At 41.3% G+C, this 20,271-nt stretch overlaps 1 protein-coding gene across 1 annotated transcript; it reads left to right on the top strand.

The window, feature by feature from the left end:
* Nucleotides 1–1,125: 1,125 nt before the first annotated feature.
* On the top strand, nucleotides 1,126–19,478 carry PRKRA (protein activator of interferon induced protein kinase EIF2AK2). Its single transcript, XM_021703050.1, has 8 exons — nucleotides 1,126–1,190; nucleotides 1,730–1,899; nucleotides 5,031–5,112; nucleotides 7,173–7,251; nucleotides 8,283–8,400; nucleotides 10,273–10,367; nucleotides 15,835–16,009; nucleotides 19,186–19,478. The coding sequence occupies exons 1-8, from the start codon at nucleotides 1,126–1,128 to the stop codon at nucleotides 19,341–19,343; spliced, it is 942 nt and encodes a 313-aa protein (XP_021558725.1). The 3' UTR covers nucleotides 19,344–19,478.
* The last annotated feature ends 793 nt before the right edge of the window (nucleotides 19,479–20,271 follow it).

Below are 20,271 nucleotides of genomic sequence, written 5' to 3'. Positions count from 1 at the left end.
CAATTTGATTAGATTCAGGATTCAGCTGTTTTCATTTGTTTGCCAGTATCCAAGGCTCTCGTGTAATCAAGAAAACCCCAAAAACCAAAAAAAGTTTTTAATAACGTCCCTTTGTGTGAACAGCACTGTGCAATCTTCCACAACACAGAGAAAGCACAGGGAGTCATTTCTGTAAATGGCTAACAAACCCCTAGGCGACACATCTACCGTCGCTGTCTGATCCCCACCTAAGGTGGTGCATCCCAGACAAACGCAATTACGACTAACAAGGCAGGTGTACAGAAACAGCATTTAATTGGATCCCACAGAAAAGCCTTCGTTACACCTAACAGGCCCTGCTCAGATCCGCCGGCCCAGCGTTCGTCTCGCGACCAAAGCCTAGAGACAATGGAAACCACCCGGCGGCAGAGGTGGGGGGGGGGTGTCCCCGGACATCCCTGCGAGCTCCTCAAAGCAGGGCGCAGACCGGGAGAGCCCACTGCAGCCCCCCAAGGCGGATATACAGCGAGTCCCAAGCTTCGGGGCCAGGTCCAGGGACGTTCCGTAGCAATTTTGCATTTAGAATCCTGAAATCTTTTAAAGTGACGCAGCCCCGATCCCTAACCTCCCTCAGCTCCACCACCGAAAAAGAAGCTGAGCCTCAGGCCTCACACACTGTGAGGTTTGCCTCCCAACAAGCCGCCTCTCCGGGCCGGAAACCGCCTCCTTTTAAGGACACAGAACTTGCGGCCACGCCAAGGCCGTGGTGGGTGGGTAAGCGCTGGGAATCCGCCGGGCTAAGGCTGGGAAACGGCGGGAGCCAGAGGAGCCGGGACTGGGAAAGGGGCGGAGTCTGGAAAGCAGGGGCGGGGCCGGGCGCCCAGGAGACAGGAGAGCCGGTAGGCGGGGCCCGGCTTGGAGTATGGCCCGCAGCCCGGGCAGCGAGGGGGCGTGGCCGGCACTGCTGCACCGAGACTCCGCCTCCGCCCGTCCCCTTCGCAAGAGGGACGCAAGCCGGGAGGAAAGGGGGAGTTGAGGAGGCGGCGGCGGCGCTGGAGCGCTCCTCTTGGGGACCGGCCGACCCGGGGAGCGAGGACATCGCTCCACACCACTCTTCCGCCTGCCGCCAAGCCGTCCCTTCCCGCTATGTCCCAGAGCAGGCATCGCGCCGCAGCCCCGCCGCTGGAGCGCGAGGACAGCGGGACCTTCAGGTCAGCGCCCGAATAGTCGGGGCCGAGCCCGGGAGGGCCGGGAGCGGTGGGCACGAGAGGCGGGGCTGAGGAGCCCGCTTTCCAGCGGCATTCTGGGTAAAACCCCTTCTCGTTGCTCTCGCCCCCGCGGCTGCGGGCGGACCCGGGGGCACTCGGCTCCGCCCTCTCGGTCGCGCGCGGGCTGGGGTCTGCGGCCTGGCCCCGCCCCTCTTGCGGCCTCGGGCTGCGCGCGGGGTGGGCGGAGGTGGCGCGCCGCCGCTACCCGGGAGAGGGGTTAATGTGGGCTTGGTCCTGAGAAACCACAGGGAATGACTCCTACCCGCTTTGAAGTTATCTCCCGAAAGCCCTCTTTCACCCTGCCGGTTGCCCGCCGCAGCGGGGCCGGGAGACTGGGGCGCTTCGCCATCTCTGGCGCTGGCCGCAGGGGAGATTCGGCGCCTCCCGCATCAGTGTTGGTGGCAGTCAAAACTAGCCTCTGTATGCTTCTGCTTCCCTCCCCGCTTTGGCATGCAAAGCACACCTTTTTCTGGTTTTTGCAGTTTGGGGAAGATGATTACAGCTAAGCCAGGGAAAACACCAATTCAGGTATTACACGAATACGGCATGAAGACCAAGAACATCCCGGTTTATGAATGTGAAAGATCGGATGTGCAAATACACGTACCCACTTTCACCTTCAGAGTAACCGTTGGTGACATAACCTGCACAGGTCTGTATGCACAGTTAACCCCATGATCATGTGGGTTGGCCGGCGAGCCTTGGTATTGCTTTTCAGTTCGGAAAAGTGACCTTTTTACCAGGGACAGCTGTAAGGAGCAGGCTCTTGAAACTAGAGACCTCTCATCTCAGGTCATGGGGACTTTCCAACTTCATCTGATTCTCTCCCTAATTTTCTCTTCTCCAGATACCAAGAGAAGCTCAGAAACATCCCCTAGGATCCTCCTAGGGTTCTTTTAAGAATTAGGGAGAAGCAGGAAAGGTTCTTGGAGCGACCATAGCTGGATCAGTAGGTGCTGACAAGTTTTATAGTGTCATAGAGTATGGACGATGCCAGGAGCCATGAGCCCAGAATTTTCTGAGCCTCTCCCCTCTTTGTATGGACTCACCTGGCACTTTGGGCCCATTGTACCACACTTGATTCTGTATCCAAGCAAAATGAGGAAGGCGGCACAAATACCGTATTTCATAGCACCGTCTAGTTCCTGACACTGTACCAGTTTTAGTAAGATGTCATCTCCTTTTTTATATGTGAGGAAACAGGTTCAGAGAAATTATCAGTTAACATGCCCAAAGTCACATAGCAATGAAGTTTCAGAGTTCAGACTCCCCTTATGGTCTGTGAACTTGAACAAATGATAACTAAAGTTGCCATTTGTAAATGTAGGCATTTTGTTTCTTATGTATCTATTTAATTGCAAACAAAAAATAATACTAAATTTAAATCGGAAGAATGCCAAGAAAACAATTCAACGGGAAGGTTGGAGTTGCACCATCTGGTAATCTAAAGGCATCAATCGTTTAGGTCCCTGAAAATCTGGAGTCCACTATTTTCTTTGAAACGACTTTAAGAAAATGTTGAGACTTTTTTATCTAGATGAGGCAGGTGGATTGTAGGTGCTAGCTGGAAGTCTCCTCACAGTGAACCACGGGATCTTTGCATTACTCCTTTAGCAGGTCTATTTTTAAATTTTCAGTGAAAATTTAAGAAAAGAAATAGTCCTTTTCCCTTCAATATGTCTTGGGCCAGGGATTAACAACCTATGGCCACTAACCATTCTGCTTGGGCCCCTGCTCTCCTCACACTGCCCCGTCTTCCTGTGCAAGTTTATGTGCCTCCACAGCTTCAAGTGCTATCTAAAGGCCAAATATTCTGAAATCTCTGTCTTCATTCAGCCCAGGTCCGGTTATGGAACGGTCTATCAACCTGTGCTTACTGGGCATCTTCACTTGGATGACCCAAAGGCACCTCAGTCTCTCATTGTCCCAGACTGACTCCATCTCTCTTCCCTCAAGTCTGTTCCCTCTGCATTCCCTAGCTCACTAAAGGCACCACCATCACCTATTGGCTCACACTAGAAAGTTGGGTTTCATTTTCCTGACTCCTCCTTCTCCCTCTGCCTCTTGCCCACTCTTCCACCAAGTCTTACTTCTTAAGCAGCTCTGGCATCTGCCTGCTTCCCTTGTCTCCCCACTGCTGTTGTCTGGGCCACCGATGTCTCGCACTTGGACCGCAGCTGTCATCTCGCTGCTGCTTTCTCAGCCTCTAGTCTCGGGCTGTCCATTCCCCGGATGACCCTGGCATTCAGATCTGTTCGTGTGCTTCTTGCTCTTCAAATCCGTTCGGTGGTTTGCCCATCACCCTCTGGTTGAATACAGATTTCTTGATCTGACTTAACGGCCATGCTTCTCGAAACGTGATCAGCAGCAGCATTACTATCACCTGGGCACTTGATGCAAACCCTCTGGAATATCAGGCCCCATGCCAGACCTGCAGGACTAGAATATGCATTTTAACAAAATTCCCAGGCAATTCCTGTGCACATTAAAGTTTGAGAAGCACAAATTTAGAAGACTGTTCTTAGACCTCTCTCCCTACCCTCCCAATCCTGTAGCCTTTTATCGTTTCCTTAAGCTCCTACCTCCCCAGCTCCTTGGGGCTCTTGAGAGCAGCGTGCTGGGTGTTGCCTCTGAGCCCTGGCAAGGGCTCTTTTCTTTGCCTAGAATGCTCTTCTTAACCCCCAGCTCTCTTCATCTTACTAGCTTTTACTAGTCTTTTATGTCTTCATTCAGTTATCTCTTCCTTCCTGAAACCTTTCTGAATCCTTACCAAGAGGAGGGGAGCTGCCCCTTTCGTGTGCTTCCCCTCCAGCCTGCGCTTAGGCTGGTTCTAACACATGCGACTGTATTTCAGATGCCTCTTTACAGACAAAATCCTGCACTAGGCTGTGTACTCTTTAAGGGCAGGGATTCTGTTTCATACTCCCCAGTGTCCCTAAATCCCTAGGTTAGTGGATAAAGGTGTATGGTTTGTATGTCCTGACATTTGAGGGTTACAGTTGAAATTTATTCCATTATCCTGTTCCTTTCCTCCACACCAGAGAAGTGGATATCAGCACTCTGGTACCACTTTTGAAAGGTTCTCAGCACCTAGCTTGAACTCAGAAAGCAAAAGATTGAATTTACCATTTAACAGGTGTGATGGCTTACTGAAATTAGGCTGCAGTTTCAGTGATGAGTCAGGCCTGTCCCCTGCCACCCTGTTAGCTACTTAGGTAAGGGATATAGATTGTATGGAAGACACATAACATCATCTCTCACGCTCCCTATATAAACCTTCTCCCACTGTACCCAACATGTAGCCAGGACTGCTTAGCCAAACAGAGGGGATTAATGCAGTATAGGATGGACTATTGGAATAAAATTGTGCACATTTTGCTGTCAAACAGTGTTGATATAAGTGGCTCCCTTAGAGGAGACTTCTTGCTATAGCATTCATTTCCTCTCTCTCTAGGAATAAGGAAGAGTGAAATACTAAGTTGCATTTTTTTTTTCAGAAAGTATGACATGGTCTACTTTATTACCATTTTATGTAATAAATATACACAAGGATTTTTAATAATAGGTATACATAGAATTAGATACATAAAACTTAAAATTATGGGTTTTTAATTTATGTATTTCATGGGAATATTTTGTTACAGTATATAGTATATATTTTTATTAACTTTATGTGTGTGTATATATATATATAAACTGTAGTGACTTTGTATTATGCAAATGTCTACGCAAGCCTCACATTTTCACAACACATAAGACATTTCTTTTTTTACCTTAATTCAGGTGAAGGTACAAGTAAGAAGCTGGCGAAACATAGAGCTGCAGAGGCTGCCATAAACATTTTGAAAGCCAATGCAAGTATTTGGTGAGCTAAATTTCTTTGTATTCTGCAGCTCAAAAATATCATGGCTGAGGTAAGATTGAAAGTTTGAACATGCTCACAAAAGCAACAAAGTGAACAGTTGTTACTACCTAGCTCTAAAATTTTATTTCCTTGTGAAAACCTGTCATCCATTAAAGACAGCTTTATCCTTAAGAAATTCATTCCAGCAATTAACTGTTAAATGAAAGCTCTCAGGAACTAGGCTTTTTTTCCCCCCTCAGTGGGATGCAACAGTAGAAAACCCCAGTTTTTCTGGCAAATATCTTCCTGTGTTAAGAGTGTAATAATTTCTACACTACATAAAATAAGTTATGAAGTGGAAAAAGATCAGTGGAAAATACTCTTCGGAAGATTCTAATTTGGAAGGAGACGAGATTTCCTTTATTATAGAATGTATACCAAATACAAGATGTTAAGTGGGATGTTAAGTCTTGATGGGATTTTTCCAAAATAAATTGGTTGTCACTTTAGGTGCTTTTGGAGAGTATTGGTCCTGGAGCATCTCATGTATCCTAGAGTGATGTCCTTTGGTTTCTAATGGACACACTGGAGCATGCTGAGCCTTTAAGTTCTCCTCTTCCCTGCACTCAGTTAGTCCTCAAGTACAGTCTGGTGTACCTGCTCAGAGTGGACAGCAGAGGCCCGGGGGCATTTAGGAGAGGTTTTTCTCCAGCTTCAAAACTTCTGGTCTAGCACGTACTTAGGTTCTCATGCAGTGCTCCTCCCCTTTCTAAGCCCTTCCAAACCATTCGAGTAGTTTAGAATGAAGCACTGACAAGCTTTGAATCTCACAAAATGGTGCTTGATTCCCTGGGATCCTACATTATAGCTGATTTATGCTGGCTTTGTAGACATGCCAAAGGGCATGGCAGGTATTGGATTCTCCCCTCGCTGGTGATGACCAGGCTATTTCTGTGCAGCCCAAAGGTCAACCCAAAGGGTTGAGTGTATTTGTAGAAATGAGCATACGGAGTGTCCTTTCTGCACATGGGCACTTCACTTTGTCAGCAAAAAAGGCTAACAGACTTTACTATATATTTGTGCTTCTTGACAGATAAGATGGGAATTACTAAGCTGTAATCAGGTCTAAAGTGGCCTGATTTAATACAGAGGCTTTCTCATTTCTCCATCACAATTATTTGGGTAGCTTCGGCGTGCAGCATTGTAAGTGAATATTCCTATCTCATCAGCCTCCGTAAAGCTTCACATTCTGGCAGGTGGAAAAGCAACCTGAGGAAGTGGCAATAACTGAACCTTTTTGGTCATGGAAGAAATGACTCTTCAGTCGCCTAGGTGGTAGTAACCTTGAACGTAGCTTTACTCAGTGCTAGACACTCATCACCTAACTAATGAGTAATTTCAAACTAGTTAGGAGACATTGTTCTCTTTTTCCCTAATCATAGACGCCACATTGCATGTAAATCTTAGGAGGATTATTCTAGTTTAGAGCAGATGGTAGATCAGACAGATTTGTCTTCCATAGTTAGAGTGAAAAAACAACTTTATAATCTGTATCATTCCCATTACCGGGCTAAATTTCCTAATTATTAGGCTTCCCTTTTTGTGTGGTTGTAACAGTAGTATGCTTTATTTAAATACATTTTTATTGAGCACCTATTATATGCACAGTCCTGTAAGGCTTATGGAGGTAAGTAATACATAGGCTCTGTCATCAAAAGGATTTTACATCTGAATGCAGGAGCGGTGTGATGAGGGATGGACAAATTACATGTATTTGTAAGAGTATATAACTTACGGTAAAATAATTTGCTTAAGAAAGGGTCAACCTAAATGTTAATAATGGTTCAAAGGAGGGAGAAGTTATGTTCCATTAGCGTAACAGGATAGGTTTCTTAGAGAAAGTGGCATATGAGCTAGACCTTGGACAGGGGATAGGTCACATTCTCATAGAAGAGGTGGGGTAGAAGGCTATTCTGTGGAGAACAGCAGAGGCATAGAGGATTAAATAAGAAATGCTTGTCATTTATTTAATAGTTTGGGGAAAATTATTTTGTTTTATAACATTTAAAAAAAATGTTTAGCTTTGCAGTTCCTGACCCCTTAATGCCTGACCCTTCTAAGCAACCAAAGAACCAGCTTAACCCTATTGGTTCATTACAGGTAAGTCACACGGTTTTTCCTTACATAACATTATGTCTATTGAAGAAAGATGTCATAAATTGATAATATGATAAGGGCTGAAACAAGGAATAAATATTTTAAAGATAAGATGGTATAATATTTTGTTTTCCCAGTTATGATCATTAGCTATTACAGCACTAACTTGAAATTATTTTCCTGTTTATTTACGTTTTGGATTTTCTTCCATATACAGTATCTGCCTTTGGTTTGTGGAATTCTCATTTGAGATCAACAGGACCCCAGTGCACATGGGTAGAGTGTTTTATACTTTAAGAATATGTCTTGCCACTCTTGTGACAAACCTCTTTCTACTTCTGTTGACACAGAAGATTTTATAAAGAACCCAAATCGGGTAACCTACCTCAAGAAAGGGGAAGTAGTCTATTTGCTTATTCTACAAAAAAAAAAAAAATCAGCTTTGAATTTCTGCATGCAGAATATCCTTCTTGTGGATTATCCATGTGCTCTGTTGGACAGCTCCCCTCCCCGTTCTCCAGCCCGTCCTTTGGTCCCTTTCTTGCTGTCTTTTTCTTGAGTTTTCTTCCCGTGATCTTTCCTCAGCTTTGTCCAAGTCTGTTAGCCGCCTTCGCTCATGTGCTCTTGTTCCAGTGCAGTAGTTAGCCAGCTGTGGGCAGGAAGTCTGCAATTAAGGCAGAGGCTTTTGGAACTGATGACCGTTGAGACCCATAGATGTTCCCCAAGAGGGCCATAGTAGCTCCTCTTTCTCTTTGAGCTCTTTGATATTTGCTCACTATGGCTTAATGGAAGAACACCATTCCTATCCTAGCAGTAAGCTGCTTCAGTTTTGGTATTGTGGGCTTGCAAGATATAAAATGCAGGAATATTTATGGGGAATATAAGGCCTTCCCCCATTTTTCCATTGCAGAAGATCATTATTCTTTTCAAACATATAAATGGAAGTGGGATCAAAATCATGAAAGGATGTCATTTATGTGATTGAGCCATTGCATAGTAAAAATTACTACTAAAGCCTCATCTCGATTTTCTAGGAGTTGGCTATTCATCATGGCTGGAGACTTCCTGAATATACCCTTTCCCAAGAGGGAGGACCTGCACATAAGAGAGAATATACCACAATTTGTAGGCTAGAGTCATTTATGGAAACTGGTAGTTATTTCTTTTTACTCTCATACAACTGAAGACATTTGAAATATTTTCAGATGATGAATGACCATAGAAAGTTCTGTTGTGATTTCCTTTCAAATATTTCTGGGGAGAAAAATTGATATACTCCTATTCTACTGTCTCTTTCTGCAGTTGAATTTAAGTATAAGTATTTGGCTTAAGAATACTTATGCTTCTTAATTCGATATTTTTAAAAATCATGGAAAAGCCTGTTAACGGAAAGAAGTAAATAATTGACTTTACATAGCCTGCATTGATGTGTTAGTGACTTAAAAATCATTTTAGAGGGACGCCTGGGTGGCTCAGTCCTTAAGCGTCTGCCTTCGGCTCAGGTCATGATCCCAGGGTCCTGGGATCGAGCCCCGCATCGGACTCCTTGCTCTGCAGGAGGCCTGCTTCTCCCTCTCCCATTCCCCCTGCTTGTGTTCCCTCTCTCGCTGTGTCTCTCTCTGTCAAATAAATAAGATCTTTAAAAAAAAATCATTTTATAAAAAAGCAGTAAATCTCTTGGAAGTTTCAACAGCTGTTCTAGAAGATTGGAGGACTAGAGGAAGATCACATTTGAAAACAAGATATAAGAGACTAGGAAGCAAAAAAATAGCATGAGATAAAAATAAAGTAGAAATTTTCCCTTTGAATGATAGCAACTTCCATGTTGTAAGGGCCAGAAACGATGGGGAAAAAGTCCCTTAATAGAGTACTAAGTGAGGGTCCCTATTGTAATTTCTCTATCATGTTTCTATCATTCTTAAAATGGCACTTAAAATGGTTAGATACCTGTTTCAAGTAATAAGCGACCGTTCGCCCTGAGAGGCAGTGCGGGCCAATGCAGAAAGCACTGGACTGGAAGTAGGAACCCCAGCTTCCATTCTTTTTTTAAAGATTTTATTTATTTATTTGAGAGAGACCGAGCACGCACGGGGAGGTGGGGTCGGCCAGAGGGAGAGGGAGAAGCAGGCTCCCCATTGATCAAGGAGCCCAGTGTGGGGCTCAATCCCAGGACCCTGAGATCGTGACCTGAGCCGATGCAAGCAGAAGCTTAACCGACCAAGGCAGCCAGGCGCCCCACCTCATGTCCATTCTTGATGCACCTTAATTTGCGAGGGTAAGCAAATTACTTAATCTCTCTAGGCCTCAGTTTTTAAATCTGTAAAACGAAAAGCATGGAAGTAGATGATACTTATGGTGTCTTTTAACTGCAGTATCTCCTGTGCCCTTCTTATTTGTGTTAAAGAAAAATTCCACATAGTTGTCAGTTTATAGAAGATTGTAAGCAAGAAGTAGACATCAAGAGATAAAAGCTGTAATTCAAATGTACCTTGATAAATTTGAATACTTGGTCAGAATTAAACCAAAAATGATTCATTAAAGCTAGGCATAGGGAAATATACCTGTTAAAAACAGAAAGTATAACTATTAAAGACAAAAGTCAAAGAAAAGAAAGGCCTCCATAAATGTAAGAATTAATATTTGTATCGGGGTACCTAGGTGTGCAGTTGGTTAAGCACCCAACTCTTGGTTTTGGCTTGGGTCGTGATCTCAGGGCTGTCAGATCGAGCCCTGCATCAGTCTCTGAGCTCAGCAGAGTCTGCTTGGGACTCTCCCTCTGCCCCTCCCCACTGCACTCATGTGCTTTCTCTTTCCCGCTCTCTAAAATAAATAAATCTTTAAAAAAAAAAAAGAATTAATAGTTGTATGAAGCACAATAAGCAAAGATGGCAGATCAGCAAAAGAATAGTATATAAAAATCATGAAATTGTTCTCTGATCAAAAAATCATACTTTATACATGTGATTATTCTCTATGGACACTAATTTATTTTCTAAACCTACCATTTCTTTCTTTTTTATTTAGGAAAGGGGGCATCAAAAAAACAAGCCAAGAGAAACGCTGCTGAGAAATTTCTTGCCAAATTCAGTAATATTTCTCCAGAGAACCACATTTCTTTAGTGAGTAATGACCAAGACACCTATGATGACAATGTGATTAAGCATCTCTTGCTCTAGGAAGCTTCCCTAGAGTCCTTGTCATATAGACACTTGAGAGTTTTAATTTTTAAAAATCTCTTCACTGTTCAGATGTACATGACCCCAATTTTAGCTGTCACAAGGGTGACCAGGTAAGAGGGCTTGGGAGACACGTTCAAATGCAGAACCACATGATGGGACCTAAAGAGGATAAGCCAGGAGTGCCATTTTTGCGTTCACATTGACAGTGCAGTCGTTCCTGTACCCACTCAGCAGACATTTCGTGAGCTCACACTGTGTGCCAGACCTTGCGCCAGGTTCTGTGCATAGCATGTATAAGACAGTCTCTGCCACTGGGGAGTTTGTAGGCTCCCGAAAGAGAAAAGAACCCGACAGACTGGTCCTCTCAGAGAGGGCTCGGCAACACAGAAGGATCCAACGAAGACTGGGGATTTCAGGAAGACTTCTTGGAGGAGGCAATATCTAAGCCAAGACCTGCAGGATGAGAACAGAGGAAAAGAATTCCAGAGAGAAAAAAGAGCACCTACAAAGACCAAGAGTAAAATATTATATGTCATCTGGGAACCCTAAATAGTTTGGCATGGCCAGAGCATAGGGTTGGAGGAGGGTGTCTTGGACAGTGAGGCCAGAAAGGCAAAGAGGGATTAAATCTGGAAGGGACGACTATAGTCAGAGAGATTGAACTTTATCCTGAGGGTGGAGCAAAATCACTAAAGAATTTTAATCTGGGAAGGAGAGGCTTAGAAGGGAGTGACTGGCTGCCCTATGGGGAATGAAGGAGTCTTAGACTCAGAGACCTGTAGACTGTTGTTACAGAAAATGGATGAGAAATGATGGTGGCCGTCGACATGGTCAGTTTAAAAATTATTTTGAAAGCTGGGGTGAATAGGGCATGGTAATTGATTTGGATGTGGGGAGTAAGGAAAAAGGAGAAAGTAAACATTTTTAGATTGGGAACTGAGTAGATGGTGGTACCATTCAGTAATATGGGGAACACAAGATGAGTGGGACTTGACGGGGAGAAGATAATGAGTTAATATCTACAGTGAGTAGGATATATTGAATCTGAAGTGTTTGTAGAATATGTTAAGTAAAGATACTAGGTAGGCAGCTGGGCAAACAAATACAGAGCATAAGAGATTGAGCTATACATGACATTATTTGAGATTATGATGTTCATATATAGGTACATCTCATGGTACATTATCTGAGGATTTATTAGGTGGTTAATGAGAAGTGAGGACTATAGCGTGTCCTAATTGATGATAATAAAATAAGGGCTCATTCTGTAGGGAAAAAAAAAATCAAAGACTATACACAAATAAAGTAACATAATTTTGGTTTTACCTTTTTAATAGAAAAACATAAAACGTTGCATTCACTTCTTTTAAAATTGGATCAGAGATGACACCAAAATCACAAAGCACAAATAGGTTTATAACTGGTTTCATAGGTGAATTCTATTAAATCGTCAAGGAAGAAGTAATTTCCAATGCTATTTAAATTCTTCCAGGCAATACATATATACATAGGGCAGGCTTCTAAATTTATTTTGCAAAACCAACATAACACTAACACCAAAACCTGACAATAGCAAATCACAAGGGAAAAAATTATGGATTAATCTCCCTTATAGTGAAACACCTTAATAAAATATCTAGTACAACAGTAAAAGAATAATACACCATAGACAAGTTGGGCTTATTTCAGGGATGCAAGGATATATCTGTTGCATTTCAGGAATGCAAGGATAGGTTCTGTAAATCTGTTACTATAATTAATCACCTTAATGGGTCAAAGGAGAAAAACAGTCAATGGATGCCAAAAAGATATTTGGCAATCATTGACAAACACTTTTAAAATATCCCTGTTGTTCTGAGAAACAGAAGAGATGAACATAGGGGAAGGGAAGGAAAAGTAAAATCAGATGAAAATAGAGAGGGGGACTCCTGGGTGGCTCAGTCAGTTACGCGTCTGCCTTCAGCTCAGGTCATGCATGATCCCAGGGTCCTGGGATCGAGTTCCGCATCTGGCTCCTTGCTCAGCCGGGAGCCTCCTTCTCCCTCTCCTGCCATTCCCCTTGCTCATGGGCGTGCCCGCATGCTCTCTCCCTCTGACAAATAAAATCTTAAAAAAAAAAAAAGAAAATAGGCAAACCATAAGAAATGCTTAATTCTAGGAAACAGGGTTGCTGGAGGGGAGGTAGGTGAAGGGATGGGGTAACTGGGTGATGGGCATTAAGGAGGGCACTTGATGTAATGAGCACTGGGTGTTATAGACAATGGATGAATCACTAAATTCTACCCTTAGAAGGCAGAAACTAATAATACACTATGTGTTAAATAAATTGAATTTAAATCAAGAATTAAAAGAGATAAAAATGATCATTAACTACAAATAATATGACTGTGTCCCTGTAAAGCCCTGTAAAAGGAAAACTGCTAGAATAAGAATTCATCAAGGTAACTGATCATAAAATTAATATATAAAACCAATAGCTTTTTCATATTTAGGATTATGAAGGTAACCACTAGAATAATTAGAGAAGAAAGTTAAAAATTGCTTCTGGAAAGGGGACTGAATGTAGGGTTGGAATGAGGCTCAGGATTGTTGGTTTTATAATTCTGTACTCTTTGACTTTTTGTGGTGTTATATTAACAAAATTTATGAAGCTCGGTAACATTGATAATTTTATAGCAAAAGAGAAATCTGTCCTAAAAAAGTATACTAGGAAAAAAACCAATAGTTTTTCTGTTTACAAATATTAAGAGGTGGAATGAAAAAGATCTCATTTTCAATAATAGAAAAGAGGCTAATGTGCTGGAGAATAAACTTAAAATGTGCAGACCCACATGGAAAAAATTTCAAAACTCTGTTGAGGGATTTAACAAAAATTGAATTAATGTAAAACTACTTATTTTCAATAGGAAGACTCAATATTGTAAAATATATAAAAAGATAATGTAGTCTCACTCAAAATCTACCAGAATTCATCTTGGATCTCAATACAGCTTTACCAAGTTTATCTGGAAAAATAAACTCTCAAGAATAGCCAAGAAAACTGAAAAGGAAGAGTGCAGGAGGTGGGATTATACCTACCAGAGAATAAAACCTACTCTAAATCTATAGTACTGAAACATGTATTGGTTACAGGGATAGACGGAGGATAGAATAGAGAATCCAGGTATAGACAATAATCCACATAGGAGCAGAGTATATGACAATAGTGAGACTTCAGATCAGTGGGCAAAAGGATGGATTATTCAATAAATAATGTAGAAACAAAGCCACATTTATGGTGGGGGGTGGAGGGGAGGATGTACACATCTGTGTGTGTGTGACATATTTAGGTTGCTCCCTTACTCCTTAAAATAAATTTCAGATTGATCAAAAATTTGAACATAAGAATTGAAACCAAGTATGAAAAAACACGGCAGAGCTTTCCTTTTTAAAATTCTTAGCATAGGGGAAACCTTTTTAAAACCTAAAACCTAGAAGACGTAATAAAAGTGATAAATTTGACTCCATAAAACCTATTACACAGCAAAAAAAATCTGTAAATAAAACTAAGAATTAAAACAAGAAATTATTTTTAACACAGGTCTGTAATTGGACTATTTTCAGTACCACATAAAAAGCTCTCACACATCAATAAAAAAGAGATAAAAATGTTTTAAAAAAAATGATCAGCTCCACTCATGGAAATTAAAGAGATACTATTTTCACCTTTTAGACTGATGAAACCTACTAAGTTTGATAGTCCCAGGTGTTGGCAAGGGTATCAGAAAACAAGCACCCGCCTAGGCCGTTGATGGTAGTATAAATTGGTTTAGAAATGAGTCCGGAAGTATTTTCTCAAAAGCATACGTGCTCTTTGACTCAGTTCTACTTCTAGAAATTATTCTACAGATAAAGTCATCCAAGTGCAAAAGAGTTTTATTGTAACATTGTTAGTAAAACCAAGAAATCAGAAATAACCCAAAAGCCATAATTGAAAACTGGTAAGACAAATATAATGCCTATATGTGCGTTGATATGAGGAAAATAAGATACGGAAGAGTAAGCTATCATTTTTGTTTAAAAAGAAGATTATGGGGGCGCCTGGCTGGCTCCGTCAGTAGAGCATATATGACTCTTGATCTCAGGGTCCTGAGTTCAAGCCCCACATGGGGTGTGGAGCTACAAAGAGAGAAGGAGGGAGGGAGGGAGGACGATAGAAGTAAAAAGTAAAATAAAAAGATTATGTGTGTGTGTGCTTGAATTTAGAATTATAGAAGGTTATTGAAGAAATAGTTTTAACAGTAAGTACCTTTTGGAAGTGAAACATGTCTTCTGGGAAGGAGTGATAAGGAAAAGAGACTATTCTTCATTATATATTTCTTATTGAAACTGTCAATGAATTATAATTTTTTAAAGATTTTATTTATTTATTTATTTGACAGAGAGACGGCGAGAGAGGGAACACAAGCAGGGGGAGTCGGAGAGGGAGAAGCAGGCTTCCCGTGGAGCAGGGAGCCCGATGTGGGGCTCGATTCCAGGACCCTGGGATCATGACCTGAGCCGAAGGCAGACGCTTAACGACTAATCCACCCAGGCACCCCCTGAATTATAATTTTTTAAAAAAACAAAATTTTTTAAAGTTCCAACCAAGGAATACAAAATTCTATTTAGCAAACTTTATAGATTATTAATTCTATATACTGGCCATCCTTGTGATCTTTTTTTTGAAAATCCCTTAACCTCCATCAGTCTCATTAATAAGACTATGGATACGTTGCCCTACTTCAGAGGGCAGTTGTTTGTTTTTTGTTTTTTATTTTTGTGGGGCTTTTTGACATAATATATGAGGCAATTTGAGAAAAATAAACTAACATGGAAATGTAAAGCATTCTAAGAACAGAGGTGGAAAGGGAAGGATATAGGGAAGAATAAAGAAAAGAGGCAAAGGAGAACGTTCTGTTGGGTTCTGGGAAGAGTCTGGTAAGAACTTTATGACCTCCTGCCATTCATTTGAACAACTTGTTCTTCTCAAACCTAACTTGTACATTGCACCTTTTCTACAGTTTCTTTGTCTTCTGCTTCACAGCTGTCAGAGTGATTGGTTGGTATTTAATACAAGAAATCATAAAGATAAAATCATTTTATATTTTAATTTGTAAATTGCTCCATTAGGCAGATTCAGTTATTTGCAGGTTTGTTTATACTGCTCTTAAATATCTTCTACATCTTTTTAAAAATATCTTATACATCTTAATGTGGCCATCAGAAAATTTGAGAGACCTTTGTCCCATACAAAAGTATTTTTAAATACTTCCAGTATATTTAAACATGCTTTATAGAGTATTAAATGTGAGCGCCTAATACTTTTAATTATAGCATTAGAACTCAGTCTGAGTTACGAGTCTTAATCTTCATCTCTGTTTTTCAGACAAATGTAGTAGGACATTCTTTAGGATGTACTTGGCATTCCTTGAGGAATTCTCCTGGTGAAAAGATCAACTTACTGAAAAGGAGCCTCCTCAGTATTCCAAATACAGATTACATCCAGCTGCTTAGTGAAATCGCCAAGGAACAAGGTTTTAATATAACATATTTGGATATAGGTATGATTTTTTTTCTTTGGCTTATCTCAAAACCTATTTTTAAAATGTATTTCAGAAACAAAGCCTGTATTACAGTTTATTTCACTGACCAGGGATACTGAAATGGTGTGTATGTATACACCTCTCACACACGTATATATTTATATATATAAAATTAGAGCAGTTCTGTTTATCACTGATATGTCCCATTCTTATAATAATAATAGCTAACATCTGTATAGTTATAATAAAAAACAGTAGCTAATATTTATTGTTTTGACTATAGACCAGGCCCTGTTTTAAGGATATTACATAGTTCAGCTCCCTGAATTCTCAAACTAATCCTGTGAAGTTAGGTCTATTATCCTTACATGTAAGGAAAGAAAAAGAAGGCACAGAGAGTTTCAGAAACTTGCCTGAGATGATGTAGCTGATTAGCGGTAGAGTCCAATCAGGGGAAGAGTCCCTGCAGATACAGTGTCTGTTAAACTAGCCCTGATGGAGAGCTTGACAAATAAAAAGGCAGCCACGTTTCTAGAACAAGCACTAAGTTTGTGGGGGCCAGACCCCTTCTCTCCACTTTGTCACTGTTTGCCAATTGAAGGAGATCAGTGGGGACAAGTACTTTATAGCTTTATTCCATCCCAGCTCTCCTCGTCTATATTTCCTCTAGCCCTTAGTCATTTAGGTAGACAAATGTGGATAGAATAGAAAGCAAGTCACTTTGGATTTTAATTTGCTTTTTAAAGCTGACGTGCGTGCATGCGTGTGTGTGTGTGGTGTGTGTGCGTGCGCACAAGTGTTTGGTGTCTTGATTTAACATCAGTGTAATTTGTGAAGAATTTGATATCCTTTGTTCCATCCTCAGTGGGCTGTGGGGACCCAGCTTGAAGGAGCTGCCAGCTCTGGTGTGTAGGTGTTTAAAGAATTTCTGATTTTTCTCTGCTACTTTAGGATTGAATGATGGGTTGAATACAATGTTTTAATATACTGAGAATGATGCCGAACCAGGAATTTAGGACAGACACATGGTCAGAAGAGGTGGCTGATGGAAGACCATTCATTCAGTAAATATTTATTAAGTACCCACACTTTTTTAGGTGTTTAAGACACAGATGAATAAGCCATGTCATGAACAGGACTATGGATGGTTGAATCCGGGAAAAGAAGGAAACTTGAGGTGGCTTTTGAGATTATGAATTAATGATGCCCTTGAAATGCATCTTACCAATTTTAAGAACTAAGTCGTTCTTCTAAATATAGAACAGCAGTCTAAAAACCACAATTAGCTAATTTGGCTAACTTCTATGCAGTTACCTTCAAAAGAACCTAGACATCCTCCAAAACAAAAAGATATACAAGTGGCCGACAAGCTCACAGATGCTCACATATTCTTAGTCATCAGGGAAATGCAAATCAAAACCACAGTGAAGTACCAATTCATACCCACTGGGATTACTGTGAAGAAGAAAATAGAAGATAACAAATGTTGGCAAAGATGTAGAGAAGTTGTAGCCCTCCCACACTGCTGGTGGACTATAAAATGGTTCAGCCGCTGTGGAAAACAGGAGTTTTGCAGCTCCTCAAATGAGTTACCGTATGACCTAGCAACTCTACCACCAGGTATATCCCCAAAACAATTGTAAACTTCAATTGTTAAATAATAATAAACTTAAAAATTCAAACAAATACCCACATGTTCACAGTAGTACTATTCACAATAGCTAAAAGATGGAAACAGCCCAAATGTCCATCAGCGGATGAATGGTTAAGTCATTTGTGGTATATATGTGCAATTAAATATTCAGCCAAGAAAAGAAATGAAGTTCTGATACATGCTACAACATGGATTAACCTCAGAAACATACTAAGTGAAGGGGCGCCTGGGTGGCTCAGGCGTTAATCGGCTGCCTTTGGCTCGGGTCGTGATCCCAGGGTCCTGGGATCGAGCCCCACATCGGGCTCTCTGCTCGGCGGGAAGCCTGCTTCTCCCTCTCTGACTCCCCCTGCTTGTGTTCCCTCACTCGCTGTCTCTCTCCCTCTCTCTCGAATAAATAAAATCTTTAAAAAAAAAAAAAAAAAACATACTAAGTGAAAAGCAAGACACAAAAGAGTCATATTATATACCATTTAAATGAAATATCCAGAATAATTTACTCCATAGATTGGTGGTTGCCAGAGGGGCTTTGGGGTAGGGGAGATGGGGAGCAACTTCTTGATGTGTATGGTGTTTCTTCTTGGGAAAATGAAATGATGAGAATGTTTTGTAACTAGATAGAGATGGCAGTTGCCCAACATTGTGAATGTACAAAATATTACTGAATAGTTCACTTTAATATGGTTAAGATTATGTTATATGAATTTTACCTCAATTTAAAAGGAAAAAAAAAAATCGATGATAGAACTAGAAAGCCTCTTCACACATTAAAACACCTCCACTGTATCTTGAGGTTTCCTAATATTGACTCTAGCAGAATAACATTGAATCGTGGCCACTTTTAACAAACTGTAACTCACCTGTTTCTACTTCTTTCCCTTGTGTCATCTAACCATCTTTAGTGACAGTGATTCACCAGTTGATGAGAAGAACATTTGTTTCCTGAGCTTAGATACCGTATATACAACATGGAACTAGACTATCTGCACAGATGTAGAATGAAAGAACATGAAGGCAAAAGATAGGTCTTGCCCTGAGCCATGTATTTCCTGGTTCACATGTCTCCTGACAGTAACCCTAGACTCCATAGTGAAAAACACCGTCTCTCCCGTGCCCTAGCCGATGGTCTTTTTCCCTCTAAAAAAAGTTGGCTACGGTTCAATTTGCGAACGCTGCTCAACTAGCCACATTAGAATGGCCTTGGGAGCTTTAAAAAGAAAATGTAAGAATCTGGCTACTCCCACCCCGAACCCTGCGTTTCTGACTGAGCAAGCTGGAGTGAGGCCAAGGCACCTGCATTTAAGTTCCCTCAGGTGGTTGGGAAGCACAGCTGTGTTTGAGAACCACTAGCGCTGAGCAGTTGTGTTTTGGTTTTTGTTTGGAGAAGAATGATAAAGAGGAGGAAGTGGAGTAGTATACCATAGATTTATACTGTAGTGAAGACTGTAGGAAGGCAGACTGTAGTAAAAACTTGTTTTCATGAAGGATCTGCTTTCTGTACACTTGGCATTCACTATCATGTTTGAACGTGTCATTACAGAAGAACTGAGCGCCAATGGCCAGTATCAGTGTCTGGCTGAACTCTCCACCAGTCCCATCACAGTCTGTCACGGCTCCGGGATCTCCTGCGGTAATGCACAGAGTGAGGCAGCTCACAACGCTCTGCAGTATCTAAAGATAATAGCGGAAAGAAAGTGAGCCGGAAGCGATCCCGAAAGCCCTCGGTAGCACATAAGAAGTGCCCCTTCGCCCCTTCCCAAGTAAAACGTTTACTACGTTTGAGTTTGTGTGTTGTTTCTAAATCTCTTCATAGATTCCATCAACACTCCAGGTTTAATGATCTCCTAGTAGTTATTAAGCTCTTTTTAATGGCTTCAACTTTGTATTGGTATATTGTATTTATAAACTTTGTACCATAAGCAGAGTGTAGCACCCAGGTTACAATGCCATGTACATACAGGGAAGAAACTGCATGTTTGTTGTTGATGATTATGAAGATGAAGATGTTGAAGAAACAAAACTGCTAGCAACAGTCGTTCTTACTGGTGCTTAACCTCTTCTTTGCGCAAGGCTTTGTACAGGGAATTCGAAGGAAGCCTCTTAGAGTTGGGAGGAACACACTAACAGGCGTTTATTGAATGTGATTATTGAATTTCAGGGAACATGATTGGTCTGCTGTGCATTTGAATCCATGTAATAAAGAGCTGTTGTTGTAAAGGTTCCACTCGTTTTATTAAAGCATTCTTGGGAGTGACATGATGTGGATGCTCTGTTACTTACTACCTATATCTACTTCTGAAAGTCAAAGTTGAAAAAACATCCATGGTCTAAGGAAAAACGTACAAATATGTATATGTGATGAGTCCCTTCCGTATTTTCTCCAAACAAATGCAACATTGTCTATTTCTTTGACATAACCACTCATATAGGAGTTAGCAGTTGAAAAAGCATTAGTAAAATTACAAAAACAAAACTTCCCAGTGCACTCGATTCAGTTACAAGAGTGTTTCAAGAAAAGCAATGAGTGATTGAAAGGGTAGATCAGCCTCAGGAGCAAATTTTAATTTTGCCTTTTATGTTTCCATCTATCATCAGTGGTCCCTCTGCCAGCACCAGTGGATACGGC

Source organism: Neomonachus schauinslandi, chromosome 3 (genome assembly GCF_002201575.2).
Source record: "Neomonachus schauinslandi chromosome 3, ASM220157v2, whole genome shotgun sequence".
NCBI classification, from domain to species: domain Eukaryota; kingdom Metazoa; phylum Chordata; class Mammalia; order Carnivora; family Phocidae; genus Neomonachus; species Neomonachus schauinslandi.
The sequence above is the reverse complement of the archived record's forward strand: the minus strand, read 5'-3'. Positions and strand labels throughout refer to the sequence as shown.